The 12,886-nt window shown below is 39.5% G+C and overlaps 1 protein-coding gene across 2 annotated transcripts in view; it reads right to left on the reverse strand.

The window, feature by feature from the left end:
• Rnf115 (ring finger protein 115) overlaps positions 1-12,886 on the reverse strand; it is a 38,964-nt gene that overhangs the window by 14,911 nt on the left and 11,167 nt on the right. The window contains exons 2-4 of one of the 2 annotated variants that reach the window (XM_070007563.1): positions 11,528-11,586; positions 10,589-10,640; positions 6,410-6,467 (exon numbers count right to left, since the gene is read on the reverse strand). In XM_070007563.1, the coding sequence (XP_069863664.1) occupies positions 6,410-6,467; positions 10,589-10,640; positions 11,528-11,537 (120 nt within the window). In that variant the 5' untranslated portion in view covers positions 11,538-11,586. The remainder of the gene's footprint in view (positions 1-6,409; positions 6,468-10,588; positions 10,641-11,527; positions 11,587-12,886) is intronic. The other variant, XM_070007562.1, reaches the window with a different exon arrangement.

The raw sequence follows: 12,886 nt of genomic DNA on the forward strand, positions 1-12,886 counted from the left end.
TACTTACAGTCTCTATTGCTTTTTCTTTCAGATCCACATTATAAGAATAGTCGCCTCACTCAGAGAAAGGGGCAGCAGCCAGTAGTATGTTAAGCTAAGCCAATTACAGACCCACTCTAGCCATACCACCTAAAAACCTGCTAAGTGTTGCAGGAATAGTCAGGTTTCAGAGCATTATCCAATGAGTGAACCGGGAGCTGGTGGCTCACGCCTGTAATTCTAGCTACTCAGTTGGCTGAGATCTGAGGATCTCGGTTCAAAGCCAGCCCGGGCAGGAAAGACCATGAGACTCCTATCTCCAATAAACCACCAGAAAACCGGACGTGGTGCTGTAGAACAAGTTGTAGAGTGCTCGCCTTGAGCTGAAGAGCTGAAGGACAATGCCCAAGCCCAGAGTTCAAGCCCCACAACTGACTGGAAAAAAAAAACAACCCAATGAGTGAAAGTATCAGATACCAAGTTCAAGTCCAGGTCTTGGGGGAAGGAGGAGATCTGCTAAATCAACTAAGTTAAGAAGTTTCATAAGTTTGTCAGATAATGTTTTTTTTGCTATTTTTTTTCAGTTGACAATTACTTTTTTTTTTTTTTTTTTTGGGTTAGTCCTGGGGCCTGAACTCTGGGCTTGGGTGCTATCCCTCAGCTCTTCAGCTCAAGGCTAGTGTTCTACCACTAGCCACAGCACCACTTCTGGCTTTTTCTTCTTGTGTAGTGCTGAGGAATCGAACCCAGGGCCTCATGCATGGCATGCGAGGCAAGCACTCTACCACTGAGCCACCTTCCCAGCCCAACAATTACTCTTTTGGTTTCTGAAGATATTTCCTTTCTTTTTTTTTTTTTTTTTTTGGGTCCGGTCCTGGGGCCTGAACTCTGGGCCTGGGCACTGTCCCTCAGCTCTTCAGCTCAAGGCTAGCACTCTACCATTTAAGCCACAGCACCACTTCCGGCTTTTTTCTTTTTGCTTATGTGGTGCTAAGGAATTGAACCCAGGGCCTCGAGCATGCAAGGCAAGCGCTCTACCACTGAGCCACCTTCCCAGTCCAGATATTTCCTTTCTTATCACCCCCCAACTACTTCCCAGTACCCCTTGTAATTAATCTTCCCACTCCTGAGCAGGCAGCAGTAATCTTTCTTGGTTTATTTTCTTTCCTTTCCTTTTTTAATTTCTTTTCTTGTGAGACAAGGTTTCCCTATGCAGCCCAGGCTGGCCTCCAACTCTTGATCCTCCAATCTCAAGTTCCTGAGTGCTAGGATTTCAGACATGCACCAAGCATAGTTACATACGTACTCTTTGTTTTTTTTGACTTTATAAAAACTCATAACTGAGATTCATCCATATTTTTACATATATGTATAATTTTGCCTTTTGATAGTATAAATATACTACGATTTGCTTATAGATCCAGATGTTAAGATTTGGAATGTTTCTAGTGTAAATAAAGTTACTATGAACATTTGTATACACATTTATTTATTTATTTATTTATTTGGTCGTGAGGCTTGAACTCTGGGCCTGGACACTGTCCCTCAGCTCTTCAGCTCAAGGCTAGCACTCTACCACTTGAGCCACAGCGCCATTTCCGGTTTTCTGGTGGTTTATTGGAGATAAGAAGAGTCTCATGGACTTTCCTGCCCAGGCTGTCTTTGAACCTCAATCCTCAGATCTCAGCCTCCTAAGTAGCTAGGATGACGGGTGTGAGCCACCTGTGCTCGGCTCATATTCTTTTTCTCTTGGGTAAACAACACTTAGGAGTGGAATGATGGATCATCAAGATGTGTTTTACCTTTTAAAAAAAGTTATCTGTTTTCAAGATTTCAGCTATTCTGACAAATATTCAGTGGTAATTTGTTGTGGTGTTAATTTCACTTCCCTAATGACTGATTATTTCAAGTAGCTCTCTGTATATTTATTTGCTATATGAACACCTTCCTTGGCTCATGCCTGTAATCCTAGTTACACAGGAGGCTAAGACCTGAGGATCACAGTTCAAAACCTGCCCAGGCAGGAAAGTCTGTGAGACTATCTCCAATTAACCACCAGAAAACCTGGTGCTGTAGCTCAAGTGGTAGAGCACTAGCCTTGAGCTGATGAGCTCAGGGACATTGCCCAGGCCCAGAGTTCAAGCCCAACGACTGACAACAACAAAAAAGGAGTTCATTGTCCTTTACTAGATAAATGATCTTTAAGTATATTCTTCTATTCCATGGCTTATCTTTTTATTTCATGAACAGAAGTATTTTATTTTGATGTTCAATTTATCAGTTTGCTATTTTATAGATCATGCTTTGGTGACACATATGCCTCACTGAGATTACAAATGTTCCTATGTTTTCTTTTACAGATGTTACAGTTCTACATGTTACAGTTCTACTATTCATCTTGAGTTAATTCCTATATGCAGCTTACAATATGTACCCTTATTTTGACATATAAATATCCAATGTATAAAAATTCTTTCACTTAAAAGTCTGTTCTGCAACCTCTAATTCTCAGATGGTTTATCCTTTGTAAACTTAGGATATTGGGCCACAGTGCTAATTCATCTGAATAACAATTAAATTTTTATTTCCACTTGTTTCACCTCTATCTTTTCAATGATCAACCATCACATGTACTCAGACATACCTAATATAGATTAATAAGTGAACACAAAAGAATTCAAGCTCATAAAATATACATGCTTGATAAAGAAATAATAAGTCATAAGATGTATAACTATAAGGAGACATAAGAAAAATATTTGTCATATGGTCCTAAGTAAAAATTTAAAAGTAGAAATATATAAATATATACTTAAGTGATTCAACTGAAACCAGTTAGGAGGAATGCTTAAAAATACTATTTTAAGCCGGGTGCTGGTGGCTTATGCCTGTAATCCTAGCTATTCAGGAGGCTGAGATCTGAGGATCCTGGTTCAAAGCCAGCCTGGGTAGGAAAGTACATGAAACTCTTATCTCCAATAAACCACCAGGAAACCAGAAGCGGCACAGTGGCTCAAGTGGTAGAGCGCTAGCCTTGAGCTGAAGAGATGAGGGATAGCACCTAGATCCAAGTTCAAGTTCCACAACTGACCCCTCCCCCCCCCCAAAAAAAAAAGAAATACTATTTTAAGATAGATTTTGTTTTGTTTTTGCCAGTCTTAGTGCTTGAATTCAGGGCCTGAGCAGTCCCTGAGCTTCATTTGCTCAAGGCTATCACTCTACCACTTGGGTCACATCACTACTTTCAGCCTTTTCTGTTTATATGGTACTGAGGAATCAAACCCAGGGCTTCATGCATGCTAGGAAAGCACTCTACCTACCACTAGGCTATATTCCCAGCCCCAGATTTTTTTTTTACTTACATCTTTTCTTAACTAAATTCTACCTCATTTGAGACTTCTCTATGAAGACAAAAACTTAATAATGTTTAAAATGTATTAAATATTCACTATGAGGCACACACTGGGTTCTACACACCTAGCATGCATTAACTTATTCAATCTTTACAATGTTCCTATGAGGTAAGTATTACTATTCTCATTCCCCACTTTTTTCCCAAAGTGGGGGAAGGAAAGAGAAGGAGGAAGGAGTCGGAAGAAAGGAGGGAAAAAGGAAAGAAAGAAGGGAGAAGGTACTAGGGGAGAGAGAGAGAGAGAGAGAGAGAGACAGAGGGAGAGAGAGGGAGGGAGAGAGAGAGAGAGAGAAAGAGAGAGAGAGAGAGAGAGAGAGAGAGAGAGAGAGGGAAATATCAAGATTGATTTGAAGTAATTTTACTCAGGTTATACATCCAGTAAGTGGGATCCAGGATTTAACTCAGGGACTAAGTTCTTTGTCACCTCTGTATGACCTAAAAGATCTCTTCCTCTTACTGAACTTGTTCTATATACTCCATAATTAGTGTACTATACTCTTTATTTCTCCTGTTTCCCTATTTTTTCTATGTGTTTGTACTTGCTCTCCAGTTAAAATTTAAGTTCTTTGTCAGGAAGGGAACCATAATATTTACTTCTACCTTTCCGCTAGAAGTATGAAAACAATGACTATAAAACAAACTTACATTAATTTTTCTGATAACTTCTATATTATAAGGATAGATTTTTCCCCCAATTTTGAAATGTCAAAGATAATTTGAAAAAGAGAAAAATGTATATATTGAGCCACAATGGTAAAGGAATTGTAACAAGGGAGAACTAAGCATAATTATACCCCTTACACAAACTCCATCACTACTAAAGAACATGAAGTCACCAACTATGACTCAGTAACTTTAACACCTGAAGGAAGGATAGCTCATGTCATCCATGTCAGATTTAGCATTACTAAAGTTAGGAAACTGACCACTTCTTACTCAGTGCATATCCTCCTTATGAGTCATACCTGTAAAACAAGACAGGCCAATCTATTTCCATTTCCTAAGAGAGTACCTAAAATCAAACCAAGTTATCTTCTGCACATCTATAGTCAGAAACTGACAATCTGTGTTATCAGAAATAGCACACACAGGGGAAATGCTAAAATCAGAAAAGCTTCAGGCCTTTCAAGTAGATCAAATTTTACATTTTTTTCAATCCATCAAAATGAGAAAAACAAGAGTTCAAAAGACATGATATCTTTATTAAACTCATTTATTACTGTTAATATTATGCCCACCTTTGGTCCTCAGCTCCACCCACACCTGGGCCCCCTCCCATTCCTGGAGTTCCCGCCATACAGTTGGCCTCTCCCTCTCTCTACCCAGACCCACCTGAACTCCATCTACCTCACTTCCTATTCTCCAGACCCTCCTGCTACCTGGATGGTGATGGAGGCCATGTGCTCTCTCTCTTGGGGGAAATATGGCGCCTCTAATAAACCTTATAATAATCTTTCTCCTGTGCCTGCCCGCCTCTGTGTGGTACCCTGGGATGGCTGTGTCTGATCCTCTTTCAATTACTAAGGCAGTGCAGAATTAACAAAAAACTTAAAGCTATATATTACTGCCACAACCATAAGCAAGGCCCTTAATAAAACAAGACTCAAGTTTCTTGACTATAACACCATCAAAATCTGGGCGAATGAAGTTCCGCAGGAAATTATCCATTTTCCTCAAGATAATTCTCAAAGAATATAAAAGATAGAAACCTAGAGTTGTGTTTTTGTTTTTGTTTTTTTGGTGCCGGTCCTGAGCCTCTTTTTTTGTGCTGTCCCTGAGACTTTTTTTGCTCAAGGCTAGCATTCTACCACTTGAGCCACAGCACCACTTTCTGTTTTTGAGTGGTAATTGGAGAGAAGAATCTCACAGGGACTTTTCTGCCAGGGCTGGCTTCGAACTATAATCTTCAGATCTCAGCCTCCTGAGTAGTTAGGATTACAGTATGAGCCAACTGCACAGGCTTTAAATACCATTTTTAAATGGTACTCAAGGGTAAAGGTGGATAACCTGGCCCTATGCTCAAATCATAGTATTTTTGTTTTTCTAAAAATAAAGATAAGGGCTGGGAATATGGCTTAGTGGTAGAATGTTTGCCTAGCATGCATGAAGCCCTGGGTTCGATTCCTCAGCACCACATAAACCAAAAAAGTGGGAAGTGGCACTGTGGCTTAAGTGGTAGAGTGCTAGCTTTGAGCAAAGGAAGCTCAGAGACAGAGCCCAGGCCATGAATTCAAGTCCCAGACTGGGAAGCAAAAAATAAATAAATAAATAAATATGAATATGCAACGTACAAACAAGCTAAAACTAATTCAAGACCCTTAATCTATATCAAACTACCATATTGACAAGGGGTAAATTCTTTGCTTTTGTTTTTGGTCCGGTCATGGGGCCTGAACTCTGGGCCTGAGCGCTGTCCCTCAGCTCTTCAGCTTAAGGCTAGTGCCCTACCACTTGAGCCACAGCGCCACTTCCGGCTTTTTTCTTTTTGCTTATGTGGTGCTGAGGAATCGAACCCAGGGTCTCAGACATGCAAGGCAAGCGCTCTACCACTGAGCCAACTTCCCAGCCCGACAAGGGGTAAATTCTAAAAACAAGAACTGTAGGGTGGTGATGATGGCTTTGCTACAACTTAGTTATTATCTCATCCTGATATGCTCTTTCTGTACCTAGTTCTCATGATACTACAACAGAAGCTGCTATATCATTTCAAAGGTAGCACAAACTTTTTCCTCTTATGCCACACAAACAATGAAGAAGCAGAAAAGGAAAACACTACCAGGTTTGAGATGGTAGAGCTCAGAGCTATTACCTTTCTTGTAATCAAGGATTTTTCAAAAGCAGCATGTCAAAACGCCAGCAAATGAAGCACAGATCTTTCCCAGGGCTACTCTTGCTCTCATTCTTTCTTATATATCCAGGTAAACTTAAATGTTTTACCCTACTGGGAAGTGCTTATCTGTCATGATGATAACATCCACCCACTTCCTAAAGCATCCTTATAGCCAAGGAAAAACTTACCTCGGCAAAATGTGTTGATGTGCTATTGTCTATCCGGCTGCCACCACCACCTAAAAAACTAAAGAGAAAAAGAAATGATGGCAATTCTATTCCCAGAACAAGCTCCCTGCCCAGAAGCTAAATATAGAATGGCATAATGAGAACAAAGCTCAATAAGGAAAAACAACTCATCCCAACAGGACCCACAGAAGAAATTATAGAGCTGGTCACTCAAGCCTGTAATCCTAGCTACTCAGAAGGCTGACACCTGAAGGATTACAGTTCAATGCCAGACTAGGCAGACATGTCTTTGAGATACTATCTCTAATTAACCAGAAAAATGCCAGAATGGAGGCCAATCAAGAGCTGGATGCCTTCAGTTCAAGCCTTAGTGCTGGCACAAGAAACAAATTGTTTTGATTTTTTTTGTTTTTTTAAATGAAGACTGTCATGTAGTTTGATTTATGAAAAATGTAACAAGTTATAAAATCAAGTAGTTTTCAAGGGAATAAGTGTTAAATCAAATGAAAATCTGAGGAAAGGGGCAGCCCCATAAAGAAAGACCTACAACCAGCAATGTAATTCAAATGTGACTTACCAAAATAAGAAAAAGATTTATTCTAGAATAGGCTAAGAGGGGCTAGGTGGTAGAGTGCTTGCCTAGCATGCATGAAGCCCTGGGTTCGATTCCTCAGTACCTCATAAACAGAAAAGTTAGAAGTGGTGCTATGGCTCAAGTGGTAGTGTGCTAGCCTTGAGCAAAAGAAGCTCAGGGACAGTGACCAGGCCCTAAATTCAAGCCCCAGGACTGGTGCAAAAGAAAACACACACACACACACACACACACACACACACACACACACACACACACACACACAATAACAATAATAATAATAATAATAATAAATAGGCTAAGAAAATGTTTCACTAAAAACTACTCAATCAGGTTATTGATTTTAAAGTTAATTTTGGGGGAAATGTTTAAACATGGTAATACAAAGGGTAATAGAATTTCGCACATCAGAAAAGAGATCAATAAGTATTTAGTCTTCTTCAATTAATCCTACCCACCCTTTAGCATTCAGCCTAAATGCTGCTTCCTCCACTGAAATCAATCCTGAAGTCTCCAACCAAATAAGACTCTTCCATACCAGTCTGACTTTGGTTCTAAATTCTACCTTGTATTATTATAAATAGCTAGGATTTTCCTCATCTATTTCAACCTTTTTCTCTCTTTTCACAAACATAAATTAGTAGGAAAAGGACTCTTATTAATGCCTCAAATATACTTGAGTGTATATTATGTGTCAAACATTAGAGTATTCATTACCACATCCTATAATAACTCAAAACTGTTAGCTGAATTAGTAACACATGTATATATGATAAAATACCCATTCTCAAGGATCCTGAAGAGTAGAAAAATAGTAAATACCATTGTCACTATGAAATTTGCAAAACTGGATAACACTCTTAAGAAAAAGGGACAGAATGAATCATAAGAACTCCAAAAGACAAAACATAAATGTACAAGCATACACAAAAGCACCCAATGACACAAAACCCAGAAAGTGCTTCAAACAGCAATAGCTTTAATTTTCAAAATTCCCCTACCAAACCAGCCATTGCTGTGCCCAGTAAGCAAATAAACATGCCTGGTTAATCCAAACCAAAAGCAATATGCCAACTTCATAAAATCATTCTCAGGCCTTACTCTCCACTTAGAAACCATTTAACACATGTTTGCTTCAGATGCTAATGCTTTTGTAAAAGGTGCTTCAACTCACAGTAAGCCCAAAATACCTGTACATTTATGCTAAATAGTTAAAACTAAGCCATGCACCAGTGGCTCACACCTATAATCCTAGCTACTCAGGAGGCTGAGATCTGAGGATCGGGGTTCAAAGCCAGCCTGGGCAGGAAAGTCTGTGAGACTCTTACCTCCAATAAACCATCAGAAAACTGGAAGTAGCACTGTGGCTCAAGTGGCAGAGCACTAGCCTTGAGCTGAAGAGCTCAGGGACAGCGCCCAGGCCCAGAGTTCAAGCCCTATAACCAAGGGGGAAAAAAAAAAAGCAGCTCAGGGTCAGGCTGGGAATGTGGCTTAGTGGTAGAGTGCTTGCCTAGTATGCATGAAGCTCTGGATTCAATTCCTCAGCACCACATAAACAGAAAAGTTGGAAGTAGTGCTGTGGCTCAAGTGGTAAAGTACTAGCCTTGAGCAAAAGAAGATCAGGGACAGTGCCCAGGCCCTGAGTTCAAGCCCCAGGACTGGCATTAAAAAAAAAGAAAGGGCTGGGAAGGTGGCTCCGTGGTAGAGTGCTTGCCTTGCGTGCATGAGGCCCTGGGTTTGATTCCTCAGCACCACATAAGTAAAAAGAAAAAAGCCAGAAGTGGTACTGTGGCTCAAGTGGTGGAGCGCTAGCCTTGAGCTGAAGAGCTGAGGGACAGCACCCAGGTCCAGAGTTCAGGCCCCACGACCGGACCCAAAAAAAAAAAAAAAAAAGCTCAGCGCCAGTACCCATGTCTGAGTTCAAGCCCCATGAGAGACAATAAAAACCAAAACTCTTTACAACTGACTGAAGGGAACTAATCATAGAGAACATTTTACAAAGCTTAAAAATTCTGCTGGGATGGGGCTGGGAAGGTAGGTGGCTCAGTGGTAGAGCGCTTGCCTTGCATGCTCAAGGCCCTGAGTTCGACTCCTCAGCACCACAGCGCCCAGGCCCAGAGTTCAGGCCCCACGACCAGACCACAAAAAAAAAAAAAAAAAAAAAATTCTGCTGGGCATTGGTGGCAGAAAAGAAGCTAAGCAAAAAGAGTAAGGTTCTAAGTTCAACCCAGTAAACACACACACACACACACACACACACACACACACACACACACACACACACACACACACACACACACACACACACACACACACACACACACACACACACACACACACACACACACACACACACACACACACACACACACAGAGCAAACAAAGCAGAAAAGAAGCTAAGCAAGAGAGTAAGGTTCTAAGTTCAACCCAGTAATCACACACACACGCGCGCACACACATACACACACACACACATACACACACACCACACACACACACACACACACACACACACAGAGCAAACAAAATTTTACAAGCTTCTCCTCTAGACATATGTTTAGATGGAACCTGCTACTCCTTGTTTACCTGCCAGGGTTTCCTCTTAATATTTTACCTATTCAAGGACTTCCTCTTCCAAATTTTACCACCCACCCCTAACCACTATAATTGCTAAATACTTAAATCAGCACTTGTCCATTTTATAGAAATATCATGCTGCCTGTAAGATACTGATTCTAAGAAAAAGATCTTTCCCTCCTTCCCTCCCTCCCTCCTTTCCTTCCTTCCTTTTGTGGGTCATAGGACTTGAACTCAGGACCTGGATACTATCTCTGAGCTTTCTCTGTCAAGGCTAGTGCTCTACTACTTTAAGCCACTTCCAGTTTTCTGGTGGATAACTGAAGACAAGAATCTCACAGACTTTCCTGCCCCAGCTGGCTTTGAACCATGACCTTCAGATCTCAGCCTCCTGAGTTACTAGGATTACAAGAGTGATCGACCATCGCCTGGCAAGTTCTTTCATCATTTAAAACACTGATTTAGTCTGCCCTCACATTCTGCATTTCAAGCAGGAGATGCTTCTCCTTCCCTTTTCTATCTTCTTCTACTCTGTCCTGCTTTGTTAAGCTTAAAAAAATAAATACAAACACATTTATTTCAAAACACATAATCTTTATATTTAATTAGGTACTACTCTACGAAAGTACAAAAGTACTATCGGCATCAAGAAACTAGGATTTCTATTTCAATACTCAGGGAGAAAAGTCCATTAATAACTTCTCTATAACCAAAATATTCTCAACACATGCAGAGCTTAAGTGCCTGAAATAAGTATTTGATGCAATTATAACAGCACAAATAAAAAGCTCCTCCAAGTTAGCATGCCATCTCCACACAATGTTGCTTATTTTGCTGTCATGCTAATCTTACAGGCTCAGTTTTGGTACTGTTACTTAAAACCAAGATTATTATCAACATTCAAGTGTTTGTAGCAAACTAGATTCCATGCCACATACTGCCCCAGAACCTCCAACTCAATTAAACATACAATTACCAATTATTAACAAAGTAAAACTCACAGTACATACTGTAAAACGTGTAGTTTTTCCTGGTTGTGGAAGGGACCTTCAACTTTAGATTCTGCCAACAGCAACAGTAAAGGAATTATCTCCTACTATTAAAATCCTCAGTCACTTCAAGATTAAGAAGCTTCAAATCATAGATTCTTCAACTGTTCAACCAACTTTACACCAGATAGCCAAAAGAATAAATGTGCCATCATATTTAGCAATATATAAATAAATAAAGCTAATAGTAGTATAGTAGTATTTAACAATTGGGTTTTATAGTTTTATTCATATTAATCAAGAAATATATATTGTTACCTTAAAAATGTTTTCTTCTTATCATTTTATATCTTTAGTGAAGCTACTGGGAACAAATTCCAAGAATGACAACTTCAATTAACATTACAGGAAGACGGAAAATGTCTCCCAATAACCTAAGGCTTTAAAGCTTCCTCAAAGCAGAGGACATCCCTTTTGACATCCATGCCCAGAATATTTGGTTTAGCTTATTAGATGTCTCCATCAGATGTTGCTTTCTAGCCTACTACAGATGTGTAACAGAAATCTGCCTTCAGATAACAAAGTGGTCACTAAAAGCTAACCAATAATCTAGAAGAAAACCAAAGTCTACGAAAACTTACCAGTTTCTATTTTTGAAATAGCCGAAGTGGTTTTCAAGGAATGACACAATCAGGATCAGTGGATTATACCACAACAACTACTACATCATTTTCTAAGTTTTCCTTTCCTTTCCCTGTCCTATTCTTCTGCTCTTTCTTGTTGTGTATGTGTGCGCACACATACACATACCACACACACTGTATTCACACTCATTCTCTCTCCCTCTCTCAATAGAGTAGAAGCTATAAAACAAATTCTTCCAATCCACTTAGTCAATGCTAAGAGAAAATAGTTTTGTTAACAGAATGTTTAATTTTTATTCATAAACTTATACAATACCTGGAATCATCTGTCACTTCTTCAATAAAGCCTGATTCACATCTGGGACATATATATTCCTATAAAAGAAAAAACAGAAAAAGTGTTTCTTATTAGGAAGAGAAGTATGTAATAACAGTACACAAGATGCTACTTTGGACCATTCTGTGCACTTGATTCCCAAAGTATTTTTGTTTCTCTGTTACACTCTGCCACATAAAGAATTCTGTAAGTTATCTGCAGAATGGTTTTGTAGTTACCTAAGTGGTTCTCACTGAGAGATGAAAGGGCAAGTAAAAAATATTTGTTTCTCTGGGTTTATATGTTTTATAATTTGCATTGGTTGTTTTTTGTGTGCATTATTTGGTTTTGTGGGGGGTGACAGAAGTGGGATGGCTGGTTTTTTTTTTAAACTGGAATGAATTCATCTAATTTTCTTTAAATCTAATGAGAAAGCTTATATATATACATATATATCAGCACAGTAAAAGATATTATTATTAATGGGTTGTTAATTATTAGTAGAAATTGCAATATTACTCTGTATAGGAAAGAAGCTGAATCACAATTTCAATCAGTCTGTACGCTAGGAAATTACAATAAGGCTTTACATATTTCTAATCTACTTTCTGATTACCAATGGTTCCAAATAAAGTTTAATAGTTATTTTATAGAAACAATCATTCAAATAACCACAACTATTCTGTGTCATGAGTTGGTAATTCTCACACTGTTTCTGACCTTTTTTTTTTTTTTAACTGTATTTTTTTTGTCTTTTCTTTTTTGGTACTGGGGATCGAACCCAGGACGTTGCACTTGCTAGGCAAGCGCTTTGCCACTGAGCTACATCCCAGCCCTGTTTCTGACCTTTTCATTACATTCAATTACAGTGATGGTGGTGACTAGGTCAGTCTTTGATGTTACTATCGTAACTGTTATGCTATGCCACAGCTCCACATAAAGCACTGCTTCACTGTGTATTCTGAGGGCCCCTCTGCCCGTCTGGCCCTTTCCTCTGGCCTCCCTGTTCCTTGATGTCTAACAATACTGAAGTTAGGCCAATTAATACCCTACAAAATAGCCTCCAAGTGTTTGAATAAAAAGAAGAGCTGAGCTACTCCTCTCTCTAGTTTTAAATTAAAAAAAAAAACAAAACAAAACAACTAGAAATGATTAAGCCTAGTGAAGAAGGCATGTCAAAGGCTGAGACAAGGGCTGGAAGGTGGCTTAGTGGTAGAGTGCTTGCCTAGCATGCATGAAACCCTGCGTTCCATTCCTCAGTACCACATACACAGAAAAAGCCAGAAGTGGCGCTATAGCTCAAATGGTAGAGTGCTAGCCTTGAGCACTGGTGCTCAGAGACTGCACCATTTGGACACT

Source organism: Dipodomys merriami, unplaced genomic scaffold (genome assembly GCF_024711535.1).
Source record: "Dipodomys merriami isolate MVZ:Mamm:240054 unplaced genomic scaffold, mDipMer1.0.p SCAF_7, whole genome shotgun sequence".
NCBI lineage: Eukaryota > Metazoa > Chordata > Mammalia > Rodentia > Heteromyidae > Dipodomys > Dipodomys merriami.